The sequence below is a fragment of the Pleurodeles waltl genome, chromosome 7 (genome assembly GCF_031143425.1).
Source record: "Pleurodeles waltl isolate 20211129_DDA chromosome 7, aPleWal1.hap1.20221129, whole genome shotgun sequence".
Lineage (NCBI taxonomy): Eukaryota > Metazoa > Chordata > Amphibia > Caudata > Salamandridae > Pleurodeles > Pleurodeles waltl.
Genome location: NC_090446.1, coordinates 411,790,806 through 411,809,655, shown reverse-complemented (window position 1 = coordinate 411,809,655; position 18,850 = coordinate 411,790,806). Strand labels below are relative to the sequence as shown.

Below are 18,850 nucleotides of genomic sequence, written 5' to 3'. Positions count from 1 at the left end.
TAGTGCTCCCTGCCTTAGGGCTGTAAGGCCTGCTAGAGGGGTGACTTACCTATGCCACAGGCAGTGGGTTTTGGGCATGGCACTGTGAGGGGAGTGCCATGTCGACTTAGTCTTTTTCTCCCCACCAGCACACACAAGCTGCAAGAGCAGTGTACATGTGCTTGGTCAGGGGTCACCCAGGGTGGCATAATACATGCTGCAGCCCTTAGGGACCTTCCCTGGCCACAGGGCCCTTGGTACCATGAGTATCTTTTACAAGGGACTTAACTGTGGGCCATGGGTGTGCTAATGGTGAAAACAAAGGTACAGATTTTGGGAAAGAACACTGGTGCTGGGGCCTGGTTAGCAGGATCCCAGCACACTGTCAATCAAAGTTGGCATCAACCTTAGGCAAAAAGTGAGGGGTAACCATGCCAACAGTGGCACTTTCCTACATGGTGGTTCTGAGTGATCTTCATCGTCCACAGTCGACCCGGACCTTCATCTACAGAAGGGTGGGTAGTGGCCACTATGTTAGAATGTGGTTTGGCTCCGTGTAGGGCTTTTTGCTATTTTCTGCTATTTTTTGCCACTGCTTGTTATTTTTATATGCTAATTCCTAATACTTACCATGTATATATAGTGTGCACTTACCTCCAGTTGGGGTATTGCCTATAACTAATCTAGTTCAGTGTTCCTGTAATAAAGTACCTTTATTTTTGCAACACTGTGTGGTTCCTTTCATGTGAGATTAGCTACTGTGTAACTACTGTGGTATTGCAAGTGCTTTACAATCCTCCTAGTAAAGTATTGGCTGCTCACCACAGCTACCACCAGTACAGAGCCCTTGCCTCCTAGACACCGTTCCCCTAACTGAAAGGGGTTGCCTGTACCTGGTATAAGGTGCAAACACTATAGGTGTCCGCCAGACCAGCTTCCTACATACCTTACAACTGAATATGTTCCAGTAAGGCTTATCTGGCCCCAGTGTTGTAGGTTATGTACTAACATAACGGAGAGACCTTTCTTCTTCCCTAATTTCAGAGGCCTTATTGTGACACCAACCTCAGCGTCTGCACATTCTTTTTTTCATACCTCCCTACACAAGGAAAGCTCCACTGTCCTGCATCTGGTGTCAGCCTCATCCTTTATCTTTTCCAGGTACTATTACTATCTGTTGATCTTTGTATGAGCTATCTTTGCAAGCATGCTTTAGTTGCTGTTTATGAACCAGCCATTCCAGCACCTATCATATCCAAAACACCAAGCTGGATATGCATTACTTTAAATTTCTCCTCAATACTGATAACCATAACTGCGGGCAGCACAGTCAGTGAACTTCAGCTGTTATGTCATCTTTTGTTGCTTTCTTAAACATACAAGATCAATCTTGCCTCTGGTGGTGATGGAGTTTCATCGGTCACAGGTGGTATCATTGTCTATAATAGAGGAAAAGAGGTTGAAAGGCTAGATATACATGGAGTTTAAATAAAATCTCTTCAGACTAAATTTAGTACCTGTGATGCATTGTATCATGTAGAACATCATCTGTAGTGGAGGCATTCAAATCCATGGTGAAGTCAAGCAGGATCATCTAGCGCTGATGAGGTAGTACTGTATGAAAATGTTCTAGATCTATCTTGGCGCCAGGATGGTTCCCATAAGGAATCTGTGGATAAAATGCATACCCTTCAGAAGAAACTTACCGGAGATAAACAACATTTCATGCCATCCTTTGTGACTTTCATAAGTCTGGATTGTGATTTCTGTGATGCAGAAGTGCTTGAAGTGTGAGTTAAATGGGCTGATGGTGAGTGCAGTTGTGATGCATATGGACTTACTGTTCAAGACCGAAATGTGAGAGGGGTTGAGCAACAAGGTGAGATCTTTGGTCGAAAACATAATCAAGAGTCATGGTGCAGCATCACATGACAATGGTAATTTGTTAGATGGTTGTGGCTGATATGAGACTATAGGTGGGGGAAAGGGGAGGGGAGGGTACTGTGAGGGAGGAATGGAGAGATGAGGAGGCATGCATGATTAACATGTGTAGAGAGAAGGCTGAGGATTGTTAATGTAAGGGGTAGGAGTTGATTTAACACAAAGTGTGCAGAGGAAGAAGGGTAGAGACGTTAAAGGAAACTTTGGTAATTGAGTGGAGTTGGAAGATGACTGATCATTGAGTCCTCTGTTGGTGTGGATGAGGACTGGAGGGGCTTAAGTTAAGTTCCTGATTCTTGAACAAAACAAACAAAACAATTAACAGCCATGTGCTGGGGAAGCTAATCATACTATGTTTATTTTGTTCTCTGTGTTGCTCAGTCACAACTTTGCTTTCTTGCATAACTTTTAAACTCAGAACTCTGGTATATCTTGGTAAATCCTAAGGATATATATGCCATTCATCCTCGACAATGGTTGGGAAGCAGTTATGTTGATAGGCAGGCACAAAAAGTGATTTAAAGTAAAGACAGAGCCCTCATTTCAATTGTATCACATTTGTGTCCTTTTTATTCTTTTCTCACATAAAATGTATTTTTTTCCAAATAGTTCAGCCCTACTTCCAAAGCAAAGAAGATGCCTCAAGGTCGGACAGTACCTCTCTTGGGACCAGAGACTAAGGTGGCCGTGGTCTGGGTTGAACAGTATGATGACATAGGTATTACCTTTTCCTGAATTCTACAGTTTCAAAATTCCAAGTAGCGGTGTCAGAGCCCAGGTTAGTTACAAGCATGTTTAGATCAGGGACCTCCGAAGATGGGCCATGTGAGCTGCATTGTTGTCATATTTTAGGGATACCCAAACAGGATTTTCACCTACAGTGATCTAAAGTGACTCATTGACATAATGGGCATTCTCAGAAGCTCGCATGAATCTATTCCTTGTGGACCATTGTTGCATTTGCCTGGTGTATATTTAAATTAACTGAAAATGTAGTAACCTATTATTTGGAATGCTTAAAACCTCTATGAAAACTTTCAATTTGCCAAACTGGCGACTAACATATTCATTACCATGTGATAATGTTTTTTTTTCTATCATCCATAAAACTATTCTATCTGTTCTTATGTTGTCTTGAGGCAGTTATGCAGGACAGACCACAAGCCACAACTCCTCTAATATTCACCACCTGTGTGCACACACACCATCTCAGCCACTTCCAGACCAACGTCCCTTTGATGATTAGATTTCCCAAAGGCCAATTATACCAGAAAACCCATTTTTGTAGCCTAATCTAACCACAACTGAATATATAGCTCTGATAGAGACTTCTAGTTGCAGATTCCTTACCTTAGAATTTCTCCAGGCCTCAGGCTGGATGTAGAGATTTTTCTTCGAGCAGTACCCCTGCGTGCCGTCAGGTGGCGTCGGTGGACTCCACGTCCGTCATTGTCATCATGGTTGCTGGATATGATGTTGCAGGTTGCACATAAGCACCACCCCGGCGCACTGGCGTAGTTTTTTTTATTTCCCCGTTAGCTTTCACTCAGATCCAAAAAAGAACTACCCTCAGTCGCTTTTTGACTGGATTTTTTACTTTTTTTTCAATGTTTCTGGGACTTTTCTGCTGCTTCAAGGATGTTCAAGAAGACCAGCTTCAAACCCTGCGACTGTATGATGTTGGTGACGGATTCGCACCTGGTGTGTTTCTGGTGCTTGGAGTACTACCAAGCCACAGCCCAAAGTCATGCTACGACTGCCAGGCCATGAACCTGAAGGCTTTGAGGGAGCGGTCCCTGAAGCTGCTCCCCACCCGGCGTCCAGCTCCTCTCCCGGTCGAGAGGAAAGTCCTGAGATCGCTCGCTGAGCTAACACTGCAGGAAGCTGGCCTGGTGTATGGTGAGCAACTATGGTGGTATAACCTTATACCAGGTAATCCCTATTAGTGAGGTGTAGGCAGTGTCTAGGAAGCCAGGACTTTCTATAGTTGCTGTGGATGAGCAGCCAAGACTTATCTAGCAGACATGCAAAGCTTACGCAATACCACTACATTCAAACAGCACTTACACACATGAAAGAACCACAAAGTGTTATAAAAATAAAGCTACTTTATTATAGTAACACAAATACTATAATACTGTATAGGCAATCCACCAACTGGAGGTAAGTAAACACACTATTATATACACTCTAGAAATCAGTGTAGGAAAGTACCATCTTCCTTGGCATGTTACCCCCATTTTTACCTGTATGTCAGTATGTTTTTGCCTGTCTAGCTGGGATCCTGAGGGTCAGGACCCCAGTGCTCATAATTTATGGTCTAATATGTATGCCTGTGTAGTGCCTAACTTTGTCACTGAGGCTCTGCTTACCAGAACCTCAGTGCTTATGGTCTCTCTGCTTTTAAATTGGTCACTGTAGGCCAGTGACTTCATTTACCAATTTCAATTGGCATACTGGACCCCCCCTTAGTCCCTATTATATGGTACCTAGGTACCTAAGGCATTGGGGTTCCAGGAGATCCATATGGGCTGCAGCATTTATTTTGCCACCCATAGGGAGCTCAGACAAACCCTTGCACAGGCCTGCCATTACAACCTGCGTGAAATAAAGCACACTTTATTTCACAGCCATTTTCACTGCACTTAAGTAACTTATAAGTCACCTGTATGTCTAACCTTCACTTGCTGAAGGTTAGGTGCAAAGTTACTAAGTGTGAGGTCATCCTTGCATTAGCAAAGGTGCCCCCACATAGTTCAGGGCTGTTTCCCCGGACTATGTGAGTGCAGGGACACCATTACACATGTGCACTACTGTAGGAGGCTGGCCTGGCTTACAGTGGGTACCTTTTGGTACTTACACCCTGTGCCAGGTCCACTTATCCCTTATTAGTAGAATTGAGGTGTTTCTAGCAGCTTAGGCTGATAGAAGGGATCTACGGCAAAGCAGCTTAGGCTGAACTAGGAGACATGCAAAGCTCCTACTATATCACTTATATCATATAGCACAATATCATAAGAAAACACAATACTCAGAGTTACTAAAAATAAAGGTACTTTATTTTTATGACAATATGCCACAAGTATCTCAGTGAGTACCCTCAGTTAGAAGGTTAGTAATATTCACAAGATATATGTACACAAACCCAAAACAGGTAAGTAATAGTAAGAAAAGTAATGCAAACAGTGTAGAATTACAATAGGATGTAATAGGTGAACGTAGGTCTAGGGGCAACACAAACCATATACTCCAAAAGTGGAATGCGAATCACGAATGGACCCCAGACCTATGGGAGCTTGTAGAGGGTCGCTGGGACTGTAAGAAAACAGTTAGGGTGTCCAAGATACCCCACCCCAAGACCCTGAAAAGTAGGAGTAAAGTTCCCCTACTACCCTAATAGGACGTAATAGGGGAATTCTGAAAGAACCACAAGCACCAGCAAAGCACTGAAGACGGATTCCCGGACCTGAGGACCTGCAAGGCAAGGGGACCAAGTCCAAGAGTTGCGATAGTGTCCGGGGGTAGGAGCCCAGGAAACCCCGGATGAAGGTGCAAGAAGGCTGCCTCTGGGTGGAAGAAGCCGAAGTTTCTGAAACAACGAAAAGGGCTAGGAACTTATCCTTTGGATGGAAGATGTCCCACTGTGTGCTGGATGTTGCGGAAGTGTTTCCACGCAGAAATAACACAAACAAGCCTTGCTAGCTGAAAGGGTTGCGGTAAAGGTTTTTGGTTGTTGCTGGGGACCAGGAAGGACCAGGATGTCGCCCCTTGGAGAAGGAGACAGAGGGGGGCGCTCAGCAACTCGGAGAGCCCCCACAGAAGCAGGCAGCACCCGCAGAAGTACCGGAGCAGGCACTTAGAAGATTTGTGAACAGGAAAAGACTCAGAGTCACAAAGGATGGTCCCACGACGTCGGAGTCCAACTCAGAGGGTTGAGCACTGCAGGACGGAGTGCTGGGGACCCAGGCTAGGCTGTGCACAAAGGAATCCTTGGAGAAGTGCACAGAAACCGGAGCAGCTGCAAATCACGCAGTACACAGGTTTGCAGTCTAGCGTGGGGAGTCAAGGACTTACCTCCACCAAACTTGGACTGAAGGATCACTGGACTGTGAGGGTCACTTGGATATAGCTCTTGTGTTCCAGGAACCACGCTCGTCAGGATGAGAGGGGACCCAGAGGACTGGTGATGCAGTCTTTTCGTGCCTGCTTTAGGAGGGGGAAGATTCCGTCGATCCATGGGAGATTTCTTCTTGGCTTCCAGTGCAGGGTGAAGGCAGACAGCCCCCAGAGCATCCACCACCAGGAAACAGTCGAGAAAGCTGGCAGGATGAGGCGCTACAATGTTGCTGGTAGTCATCTTGCTACTTTGTTGCGGTTTTGCAGGCGTCCTGGAGCAGTCGATCCTTGGCAGAAGTCGAAGAGGGAAGTGCAGAGGAACTCTGGTGATCTCTTGCATTTGTTATCTGAAGAATACCCCAGAATAGAGACCCTAAATAGCTAGAAAAGGAGGTTTGGCTACCAAGAAATGAGGATTGGCTACCAAGAGAGGTAAGAGCCTATCAGAGGGGGTCTCTGACGTCACCTCCTGGCACTGGCCACTCAGAGCAGTCCAGTGTGCCGCCAACACCTCTGTTTCCAAGATGGCAGAGGTCTGGGACACACTGGAGGACTCGGGGCACCTCCCCTGGGAGATACTGGTCAGGGGAGTGGTCACTCCTGTAAGAAAGTACCATCTTGCCTGGCATGTTACCCCCATATTTCACTGTATATATGTTGTTTTAGTTGTATGTGTCACTGGGACCTTGCCAGCCAGGGCCCCAGTGCTCATAAGTGTGCCCTGTATGTGTTCCCTGTGTGATGACTAACTGTCTCACTGAGGCTCTGCTAACCAGAACCTCAGTGGTTATGCTCTCTCTTTGCTTTCCAAATTGTCACTAACAGGCTAGTGACCAATTTCACCAATTCACATTGGCATACTGGAACACCGTTATAATTCCCTAGTATATGGTACTGAGGTACCCAGGGTATTGGGGTTCCAAGAGATCCCTATGGGCTGCAGCATTTCTTTTGCCACCCATAGGGAGCTCTGACAATTCTTACACAGGCCTGCCATTGCAGTCTGAGTGAAATAACGTCCACGTTATTTCACAGCCATTTACCACTGCACTTAAGTAACTTATAAGTCACCTATATGTCTAACCTTTACCTGGTAAAGGTTGGGTGCTAAGTTACTTAGTGTGTGGGCACCCTGGCACTAGCCAAGGTGCCCCCACATTGTTCAGGGCAAATTCCCCAGACTTTGTGAGTGCGGGGACACCATTACACGCGTGCACTGTACATATGTCACTACATATGTATAGCGTCACAATGGTAACTCCGAACACGGCCATGTAACATGTCTAAGATCATGGAATTTTCACCCCAATGCCATTCTGGCATTGGGGAGACAATTCCATGATCCCCCCGAGTCTCTAGCACAGACCCGGGTACTGCCAAACTGCCTTTCTGGGGTCTCCATTGCAGCTACTGCTGCTGCTGCCAACCCCTCAGACAGGTTTCTGCCCTCCTGGGGTCCAGCCAGGCTTGGCCCAGGAAGGCAGAACAAAGGACTTCCTCAGAGAGAGGGTGTTACACCCTCTCCCTTTGGAAAAAGGTGTCAGGGCTGGGGAGGAGTAGCCTCCCCCAGCCTCTGGAAATGCTTTGATGGGCACAGATGGTGCCCATCTCTGCATAAGCCAGTCTACACCAGTTCAGGGATCCCCCAGCCCTGCTCTGGCGTGAAACTGGACAAAGGAAAGGGGAGTGACCACTCCCCTGACCTGCACCTCCCCTGGGAGGTGCCCAGAGCTCCTCCAGTGTGCTCCAGACCTCTGCCATCTTGGAAACAGAGGTGCTGCTGGCACACTGGACTGCTCTGAGTGGCCAGGGCCAGCAGGTGACGTCAGAGACTCCTTCTGATAGGCTCTTACCTGTGTTGCTAGCCTATCCTCCTTCCTAGGTAGCCAAACCTCCTTTTCTGGCTATTTAGGGTCTCTGCTTTGGGGAATTCTTTAGATAACGAATGCAAGAGCTCATCAGAGTTCCTCTGCATCTCTCTCTTCACCTTCTGCCAAGGAATCGACCGCTGACTGCTCTGGACGCCTGCAAAACTGCAACAAAGTAGAAAAGACGACTACTGCAACCTTGTATCGCTGATCCGGCCGCCTTCTCGACTGTTTTCCTGGTGGTGCATGCTGTGGGGGTAGTCTGCCTCCTCTCTGCACTAGAAGCTCCGAAGAAATCTCCCGTGGGTCGACGGAATCTTCCCCCTGCAACCGCAGGCACCAAAAGACTGCATCACCGGTCCTCTGGGTCCCCTCTCAGCACAACGAGCATGGTCCCTGGAACTCAGCAACTCTGTCCAAGTGACTCCCATAGTCCAGTGACTCTTCAGTCCAAGTTTGGTGGAGGTAAGTCCTTGCCTCCCCACGCTCGACTGCATTGCTGGGTACCGCGTGATTTGCAGCTGCTCCGGCTCCTGTGCACTCTTCCAGGATTTTCTTTGTGCACAGCCAAGCCTGGGTCCCCGACACTCTAACCTGTAGTGCACGACCTCCTGAGTTGTCCTCTGGCGTCGTGGGACCTTCTTTTGTGACTTCGGGTGAGCTCCGGTTCACTCTTCTTCGTACTGCCTTTTCCGGCACTTCTGTGGGTGCTGCTTGCTTCTGAGTGGACCCTTTGTCTTACTGGACGCCCCCTCTGTCTGCTCACGCAATTGGCGACATCCTGGTCCCTCCTGGGCCACAGCAGCATCCAAAAACCTTAACCACGACCCTTGCAGCTAGCAAGGCTTGTTTGCGGTCTTTCTGCACGGGAACACCCCTGCAAGCTTCTTCACGACGTGGGACATCCATCCTCCAAAGGGGAAGTTCCTAGTCCTCTTCGTTCTTGCAGAATCCACAGCTTCTACCATCCGGTGGCAGCTTCTTTGCACCCACAGCTGGCATTTCCTGGGCATCTGCCCACTCCCGACTTGATCGTGACTCTTGGACTTGGTCCCCTTGTTCCACAGGTACTCTCGTCCGGAAATACATCGTTGTTGCATTGCTGGTGTTGGTCTTCCTTGCAGAATTCCCCTATCACGACTTCTGTGCTCTTTGGGGAACTTAGGTGCACTTTGCACCCACTTTTCAGGGTCTTGGGGTGGGCTATTTTTCTAACCCTCACTGTTTTCTTACAGTCCCAGCGACCCTCTACAAGCTCACATAGGTTTGGGGTCTATTCGTGGTTCGCATTCCACTTCTAGAGTATATGGTTTGTGTTGCCCCTATACCTATGTGCTCTCATTGAAATCTATTGTGACTGTACATTGCTTGCATTGCTTTCTATTGCTATTACTGCATATTTTTGGTATTGTGTACATATATCTTGTGTATATTTGCTATCCTCATACTGAGGGTACTCACTGAGATACTTTTGGCATATTGTCATAAAAATAAAGTACCTTTATTTTTAGTATATCTGTGTATTGTGTTTTCTTATGATATTGTGCATGTGACACTAGTGGTATAGTGGGAGCTTTGCACGTCTCCTAGTTCAGCCTAAGCTGCTCTGCTAAGCTACCCTTTTCTATCAGCCAAAGCAGCTAGACACCTCTTCTACACTAATAAGGGATACCTGACCTGGTGCAGAGTGTAAGTACCCCTTGGTACCACTACAAACCTGGCCAGCCTCCTACAACTCCCCTTCCCTTTGTCCAGTTTAGAGCCAGGGCAGGGCTGGAGGGATCCCTGATCCGGTGTAGACTGGCTTATGCATAGATGGGCACCATCTGTGCCCATCAAAGCATTTCCAGAGGCTGGGGGAGGCTACTCCCCCCCAGCCCTTCACACCTATTTCCAAAGGGAGAGGGTGTAACACCCTCTCTCAGAGGAAATCCTTTGTTCTGCCTTCCTGGCTGCCCAGACCCCAGGAGGGCAGAATCCTGTCTGAGGGGTTGGCAGCAGCAGCTGCAGTGGAAACTCCAGAAAGGCAGTTTGGCAGTATCCGGGTTCTGTGCTAGAGACCCGGGGATCATGGAATTGTCCCCCCAATAGCAGAATGGTATTGGGGGGAGAATTCCATGATCTTAGACATGTTACATGGTCATGTTCGGAGTTAACATTGTGACGCTATACATAGGTAGTGACCTATGTATAGTGCACGCGTCTAATGGTGTCCCACACTCACAAAGTCCGGGGAATTTGGCCTGAACGATGTGGGGGCACCTTGGCTAGTGCCAGGGTGCTCACACACTAAGTAACTTGGCAACCAACCTTCACCAAGTGAGGGTTAGACATATAGGTGACTTATAGGTTACTTATGTGCTGTGAAATAACGTGGATGTTATTTCACTCAGGCTGCAGTGGCTGGCCTGTGTAAGAATTGTCTGAGCTCCCTATGGGTGGCAAAAGAAATGCTTCAGCCAATAGAGATCTCCTGGAACCCCAATACCCTGGGTACCTTAGTACCATATACTAGGGAATTATAAGGGTGTTCCCGTATGCCAATGTGAATTGGTGAAATTGGTCACTAGCCTGTTAGTGACAATTTAGAAAGCAGAGAGAGCATAACGACTGAGGTTCTGGTTAGCAGAGCCTCAGTGAGACAGTTAGTCATCACACAGGGAACACATACAGGGCACACTTATGAGCACTGGGGCCCTGGCTGGCAGGGTCCCTGTGACACATACACTAAAACAACATATATACAGTGAAATATGGGGGTAACATGCCAGGCAAGATGGTACTTTCCTACACCTCCTATGGTAGAAAATGCAGTCTTGGGTTTAGCATCTTTTGCCAATCTAATCTGCCAGTACCCTGCAGTTAGATCAAAAGTGCTAAGATACTTGGCAGAAGCCAGTGTATCAATGAGCTCATCTGCCCTGGGTATAGGGTGAGCATCAGTTTTGGTTACCTGATTGAGCCCTCTGTAATCTACACAAAACCTCATCTCCCTCTTTCCATCTTTGGTGTGAGGTTTTGGTACAAGCACAACTGGGCTAGCCCAGGGGCTTTCAGAAGGTTCAATCACCCCTAAATCCAAAATGTTCTGCACCTCTTGTTTGATGCAGTCTCTGACATCACCAGACTGCCTATAAATTTGACTTTTGACAGGCAGGCTGTCTCCAGTGTCAATTGTATGTTCACACCAGGATGTTGTACCTGGTACAAGTGAAAAGAGGTCTGATAATTGGCTTAGGAGATTGATGCAGTTGTCTTTCTGTTCTGCAGTCAGACAATCTGCTAAAACTACTCCCTCCACTAAGGCATCTGCTTCAGTGGTGGTGAAGAGATCGGGGAGAGAGTCACTCTCTTCTTCCTGTCCCTCGTCTGTTGCCATGAGCAGGGTGAGATCAGCCCTGTCATAGTAGGGTTTCAGGCGGTTGACATGAATCACCCTAAGGGGACTCCTGGCAGTGCCCAGGTCTACCAAATAGGTAACCTCACCCTTCTTCTCAACAATTAGATGAGGTCTACTCCATTTGTCCTGGAGTGCTCTTGGGGCCACAGGCTCCAATACCCACACCTTCTGTCCTGGTTGCTATGGATCAGGACAGCCTTCTGGTCATGCCATTGCTTTTGCAGCTCCTGGCTGGCCTGAAGGTTTTTACAGGCCTTTTTCATATACTCAGCCATTCTGGATCTTAGGCCAAGTACGTAGTCTACCATGTCCTGTTTAGGAGCTTTTAAAGGTTGTTCCCAAACCTCCTTCACAAGAGCAAGTGGACCTCTTACAATGTGCCCAAAGAGGAGTTCAAAGGGGCTGAAGCCCACTCCTTTCTGGGGTACCTTCCTGTAAGCAAAAAGGAGGCAAGTTAACAGGACATCCCATCTCCTCCTGAGTTTTTCAGGGAGTCCCATTATCATACCTTTGAAAGTTTTATTAACCCTCTCAACCAGACCATTTGTTTGTGGATGGTAAGGGGTGGTGAACTTGTGGGTAACACCACACTCCTTCCACATTGCTTTTAGGTATGCCGACATGAAGTTGCTACCTCTGCTTGACACCACCTCTTTAGGAAAGCCCACCCTGGAAAAGATTCCCTGGAGGGCCTTTGCCACTGCAGGAGCTGTAGTGGTCCTTAAAGGTATGGCTTCAGAGTATCTTGTGGCATGGTCCAGTACCACCAAGATACATCTATTGCCTGAAGCAGTAGGAGGGTCAAGGGGGCCAACTATGTCAACCCCTACCCTTTCAAAGGGCACCCCAACCACTGGAAGTGGAAGTAGAGGGGCCTTTGGAGTGCCACCAGTCTTGCCACTGGCTTGGCAGGTCACACAAGATTTACAAAAGTCTTTTGTGTCCTCTGACATATGAGGCCAGTTAAACAAGGGTACAAGTCTTTCCCAAGTTTTTGTCTGTCCCAAATGCCCAGCCAAAGGAATGGCATGTGCTAGGGTGAGAAGAAACTCTCTGTACTGCAGGGGAATGACCAATCTCCTGGCAGCTCCAGGTTTTGGGTCCCTTGACTCTGTGTACAAGAGGTTGTCTTCCCAGTACACCCTATGACTGTCACTGACATCCCCATTTTGCTGCTTGACAGCTTGCTGTCTGAGACCCTCTAATGTGGGAACAGGTTTGCTGTGCCACACTCAGCTCTTCCCTGGCAGGCCCCCCTCCACCCAAAAGCTCAGCAGTGTCTGCTGCCAGCTCCTCTGGTGTAGGTTCTGCACAGGGAGAGAATTCCTCTTCCTCAAAAGGGGAATCATCAGTAGAGGTAAGGGATAGTGGGTAGGGATTTTACCCTTCCTACCCCTAGCTTTAGGGAGCACTTGGTCCATTGTTCCAGGATCCACGTCACCCTGTCCTTTTTGCTTCTTGGTCTGAGCCCTTGTCAAAGCAAAAATATGCCCAGGAATGCCCAGCATTGCTTCCACTTCTGCCCAAGCTGATGTCTCCAAATAATTTCCTAGTAGACAGTCTACAGGTAAATCTGTGGCTACTACAACTTTCTTTGGACCAGTTCCTCTCCCCCCCTTACAGTTGAGATTCACAACAGCCATGGGGTGGCTAAGAGTGTTGTTATGAGCATCTGTCCGTTAGTATTGCTGACCAAGTAGGTGTTGATCAGGGTGGACCAGTTTTTCTATCACCATAGTTACACTGGCTCCTGTGTCCCTGTAGGCCTCAACTTCAGCACCATTGATTAGGGGAGGTTGCTTGTACTTACCAATATTAAGGGGACAAGCAACCAAGGTGGCAAAATCAATGCCACCATCAGAGACTAAACCTAACAAGACCAACCCCAACTACATTGCCAACAGTGAGCCCAGCTACACCCTTGGATTGGCTATTAGTAGTTGATTTCCCACCACCACTGCTATTACTAGGGGCACTAGAATTTGCAGCAGGGGTTGTGGTGGTGGGAGGTTTGGTGTTTTTCTTTGGACAAGTGGAATCACTTGCCCAATGGCCTTTGACTTTACACAAATAACACCAAGGCTTTTTCTGTTGATTATTAGAAGAGGATTTGGACCCACCACCCCTAGAGGATTTTTGTGGGCCTGATGAAGACTCAGAATGCTTACTTTTGTCCCCACCCTTCTCAGAAGACTTACCATCCTTCTTCTTGCCATCCTTGTCTCCCCCAGTATGAACTTTTCTGTTCACCCTTCTTCTGACCCATTTGTCTGCCTTCTTTCCCAATTCTTGGGGAGAGGTCAGATCAGAGTCCACTAGGTATTGGTGCAACAAGTCAGACACACAATTGTTAAGAATATGCTCTCTCAGAATAAGATTGTACATGCTTTCATAGTCAGAAACTTTACTGCCATGCAACCACCCTTCCAAGACCTTCACTGAACAGTCCACAAAATCTGTCCAGTTTTGAGAAGACTCTTTTCTGGTGTCTCTGAACTTAATCCTGTATTGTTCAGTGGTTAAGCCAAATCCGCCCAAGAGTGCATCTTTCAAAACGTTGTAGTTATTGGCATCACTTTCTCTGACAGTAAGGAGCCTATCCCTACCCTTTCCAGGGAAAGATAGCCACAAAAAAGCAGCCCACTGTGTTTGAGGGACCCCCTGTACCATACAGCTCCTCTCAAGTGCAGCAAACCACTTATTAATGTCATCCCCCTCCTTGTAAGGGGGAACTATCTTGTGCAGATTCCTGGAATCTTGCTCTTTAACAGGATTGCTGTCAGAAATACTGCTGCTGCCACCATGGGGAACTAACCCCAACCTCTCTCTTTCCCTCTCTATGTCTATGGATTCCCTATCTAAGGCCAGCTTCTGCTGTTTAAGCTTCAGTCTGGTCTCTTCAACCCTCAACTTTTTGAGTTCCCTTTCTAACAGGTTATCCTCAGGGTGGGTGGGTTGGGAATGTTTAGACACAGAAGAAATGTGGGAAGTTTCAGAGGGAGACCTGTCCCTAACTGTCTGGACCCTAGTAACCTGGCCTCTAGGGGTGAAAGATGCCCTACTGCTGTGGGAGCCTCTATCACTACCAGTATCACTAGTTGCCCTGCTAGGGGACAGGCCCTTGTAAAAACCTTCCCCAGCTTCTCCAGGGAACTCCTCTGAATCTGACTGGGAAGCTTCTCCTTTTCCTAACCTCTCCTGAGATGGGCAAGACTGGTTCTGGTCATCTACAATGAGCATGTAAAGAGAAGCTCTTTTGTAGGGTTCTTACCTATACTCAAACCTCTATCCTGGCAGAGACCCTGTAAAATTTTATAGTTTAAGCTCTCATATGTTGCATTAACATTTTTGGGAATGGGCTCTACAACAGACATGATAGTATAGGTTTAACGATAGTGAGAAAGAAAAAGTTTTAGAACTTTAGAAAGCACAGAAAAAACTTTTGGGAAAACTTTAAAAGTTTTCAAAACTTTTCAGAACTTTGTTAAAAGTTTTAGAATAGAAAAGTAAACTTTTTGGTTAAGTGTACATATACTGAACTATTTAGTATATGATTCTCTTACGAAAAGTACCAAATGACAAAGTGGTAAAGCAGTTGCAAGTACTTATCCTACCGCTGCACCACCAATGAAGGAGGCTGGCCTGGCTTATACTGGGCACGTGGTGGTACTTACACTGTGTGCCAGGTCCAGTTATCCCTTATTAGTAGAATAGAGGTGTTTCTAGCAGCTTAGGCTGATAGAAGGTAGCTATGGCAAAAGCAGCTTAGGCTGAACTAGGAGACATGCAAAGCTCCTACTATACCACTTATATAGCACAATATCATAAGAAAACACAATACTTAGAATTACTAAAAATAAAGGTACTTTATTTTTATGACAATATGCCACAAGTATCTCAGTGAGTACCCTCAGTTAGAAGGTAAGTAATATACACAAGTTACATGTACACAAACCCAAAACAGGAAAGTAATAGTAAGAAAAGTAATGCAAACAGTGTAGAATTACAATAGGATGCAATAGGTGAACATAGGTCTAGGGGCAACACAAACCATACACTCCAAAAGTGGAATGCGAACCACTTCGGGACCCCAGGCCTAGTGTAGTGTGTAGAGGGTCGCTGGGAGTGTAAGAAAACAGTAAGGGTGTCCAAGATACCCCACCCCAAGACCCTGAAATGGAGGAGTAAAGTTATCCTACTACCCCAGAAAGACAGTAAAGTCGAGATAGGGGATTCTGCAATGACAACAACTGACTGCAAAACACTGAAGATGAATTCCGGGAGGGTGGGGGGCAGGAGCTCACTAAACCCCAGATGAAGGTGCAAAAGGGCTGCCTCCGGGTGGAAGAAGCCGACGATTCTGCAACAACGGAAGGTGCCAGGAACTTCTCCTTTGGTCAGAAGATGTCCCACGGTGTGCTGGAGGATGCAGAGTTGTTTCCACACAGAAAGACCGCAAACAAGCCTTGCTAGCTGCAAGAGTCGCGGTTGAGGATTTTGGGTGGTGCTAGGGCCCAGGAAGGACCAGGAGGTCGCCCCTTGGAGGAGGAGACAGAGGGGGCGCTCAGCAACTTAGAGAGCCCACGCAGAAGCAGGCAGCACCCGCAGAAGCACCTGAACAGGCACTTAGAAAATCTGAGGACAGCGGTCAACTCAGAGTCACAAAGGATGGTCCCTCGACGTCGGAGTCCAACTCAGTGAGTTGGGCAATGCAGGACGGAGTGCTGGGGACCTGGGCTAGGCTGTGCACGAAGGAAGTCTTGCAAAAGTGCGCAGAAGCCCGAGCAGCTGCAGTTCACGCAGTACACAAGATTACTGTCTGGTGTGGGGAGGCAAGGACTTACCTCCACCAAATTTGGAGAGAAGGGCCAGTTGACTGTGGGAGACACTTGGATCCAGCTCCTGTGTTTCAGGGACCAGGCTCGTCAGGATGAGAGGGGACCTAGTGGACCGGTGATGCAGAAGTTTGGTGCCTGCATTGGCAGGGGGAAGATTCCAACGACCCACGGGAGATTTCTTCCGGCTTCTAGTGCAGGGTGAAGGCAGACAGCCCTCAGAGCATGCACCACCAGGAAACAGTCAAGAAAGCCTGCAGGATGAGGCGCTACAGTGTTGCTGGTAGTCTTCTTGCTACTTTGTTGCGGTTATGCAGGCATCCTGGAGCAGTCAGCGGTTGATCCTTGGCAGAAGTCGAAGAGGGAAGTGCAGAGGAACTCTGGTGAACTCTTGCATTTGTTATCTGAGGAGTAGCCCACAGGAGAGACCCTAAATAGCCCACAGAGGAGGATTGGCTACTGAGAAAGGTAAGCACCTATCGGGAGGGGTCTCTGACGTCACCTGCTGGCACTGGCCACTCAGAGCTGTCCATTGTGCGCTCACACCTCTGCATCCAAAATGGCAGAGGTCTGGGACACACTGGAGGAACTCTGGGCACCTCCCCTGGGAGGTGCTGGTCAGGGGAGTGGTCACTCCCCTTTCCTTTGTCCAGTTTCACGCCAGAGCAGGGCTGGGGGATCCCTAAACCGGTGTAGACTGGCTTAAGCAGAGATGGGCACCATCTGTGCCCATCAAAGCATTTCCAGAGGCTGGGGGAGGCTACTCCTCCCCAGCCCTTCACACCTATTTCCAAAGGGAGAGGGTGTAACACCCTCTCCCAGAGGAATTCCTTTGTTCTGCCTTCCTGGGCCGGGGCTGCCCAGACCCCAGGAGGGCAGAATCCTGTCTGAGGGGTTGGCAGCAGCTGCAGTGGAAGCCCCGGAAAGGCAGTTTGGCAGTACCCGGGTTCTGTTGTAGAGACCCAGGGGATCATGGAATTGTCCCCCCCAATACCAGAATGGTATTGGGGTGACAATTCCATGATCTTAGACATGTTATATGGCCATGTTCGGAGTTACCATTGTGACGCGATACTATACATAGGTAGTGACTTATGTATAGTGCACGCATGTAATGGTGTCCCCGCACTCACAAAGTCCGGGGAATTTGCCCTGAACGATGTGGGGGCACCTTGGCTAGTGCCAGGGTGCCCACACACTAAGTAACTTGGCACCCAACTATCACCAAGTGAGGGTTAGACATATAGGTGACTTATAAGTTACTTATATGCAGTGACAAATGGCTGTGAAATAACGTGGACGTTATTTCACTCAGGCTGCAGTGGCAGGCCTGTGTAAGAATTGCCTGAACTCCCTATGGGTGGCAAAAGAAATGCTGCAGCCCATAGTGATCTCCTGGAACCCCAATACCTTGGGTACCTCAGTACCATATACAAGGGAATTATATGGGTGTACCATTGTGCCAATGTGAATTGGTAAATTTAGTCACTAGCCTGCAGTGACACATTTAGAAAGCAGAGAGAGCATAAACACTGAGGTTCTGGTTAGCAGAGCCTCAGTGATACAGTTAGGCACCACACAGGGAACACATACAGGGCACATAGTATGAGCACTGGGGTCCTGCCTAGCAGGATCCCAGTGGCACAAGGGCTAAACACACATATATGCAGTGAAAATGGGGGTAACATGCCAGGCAAGGTGGTACTTTCCTACAATAACTAGCATCAACAAAAGGCAAAAAGTTAGGGGATAACCATGCCAACAGTGGCATTTTCCTACAGTATTGCTTGAAGAAAAATATCCGGCTCCAGTCTGACGCCTGGGGGAAATTCTAAGGTAAGGAATCTGCAACTAGAAGTCACTACCAGATAGTGTTAGCACAGTTAAGAGGTAAGTACCTGACTTACGATCCCAGTCTTCGGGGGTTAAAATTGTAGAAAGTTGGCCTGGTGTGTGGTAAGCACCTATGGTGTTATCACCTTACACCAGGTCCAGGTATCCCCTATTAGTGACGTGTAGGCAGTGTCTAGGAAGCTAGGGCCATGTAGAGGTAACTGCGGATGAGTAGCCAACAGTTATCTAGGAGACATGCCAAGCTTATGCAATACCGCTATAGTCACACAGAACTTAAACACATGAAAGAACCACACAGTGTTATAAAAATAATGGTACTTTATTATGGTAGCACAAATACTAAAATACTGTAGAGGCAATACCCAACTGGAGATAAGTAAACACACTATTATATACACATTAGTACTCAGGAAATAGCATAGAAAGCAATATGAATTGGTAAAAGCATTAGCGAATAGTTAAGGTTCTAGAGGAGGGCCAAACCATGTACTAAAAAAAGTGGAATGTGAAAGGCAGTCCCCCACTCAAGTAAGTGGAATGAGTAGAGAGGAGCTGGAGGAACTAGGTCCCCCAAGAGGTGAGTAACAGAGTGCCCCCAAGCGACCACTCCGGTTCAAGTTGGATTGTCCGTTTGTGGCAGGAGCCACTACCCAACCTTCTGTGGACAGAAGACCAGGTCAACGGTGAACGAAGAAAGTCAGCAATGCAGAACAGAAGCAGAATAGGAGTTCCAGAATTGATGTCCCACATTGTCTGTCGTGATCCAGTAGGTCAGTGGTGTTGGAAAACCACACCCAAGCCTTGGCAAATGCAAGAGACGGAGAAGAAGGTATGCAAGGCTGAAGAGGACCAGCAAG

The 18,850-nt window shown here is 47.6% G+C and overlaps 1 protein-coding gene across 4 annotated transcripts in view; it reads left to right on the top strand.

The window, feature by feature from the left end:
- The window catches only part of RALGAPB (Ral GTPase activating protein non-catalytic subunit beta), a 1,713,320-nt gene that overhangs the window by 1,538,940 nt on the left and 155,530 nt on the right, over window positions 1-18,850 (top strand). For all 4 annotated transcript variants that reach the window (XM_069243900.1, XM_069243898.1, XM_069243901.1 and 1 more), the window contains one exon: window positions 2,530-2,638. In XM_069243900.1, the coding sequence (XP_069100001.1) occupies window positions 2,530-2,638 (109 nt within the window). The remainder of the gene's footprint in view (window positions 1-2,529; window positions 2,639-18,850) is intronic.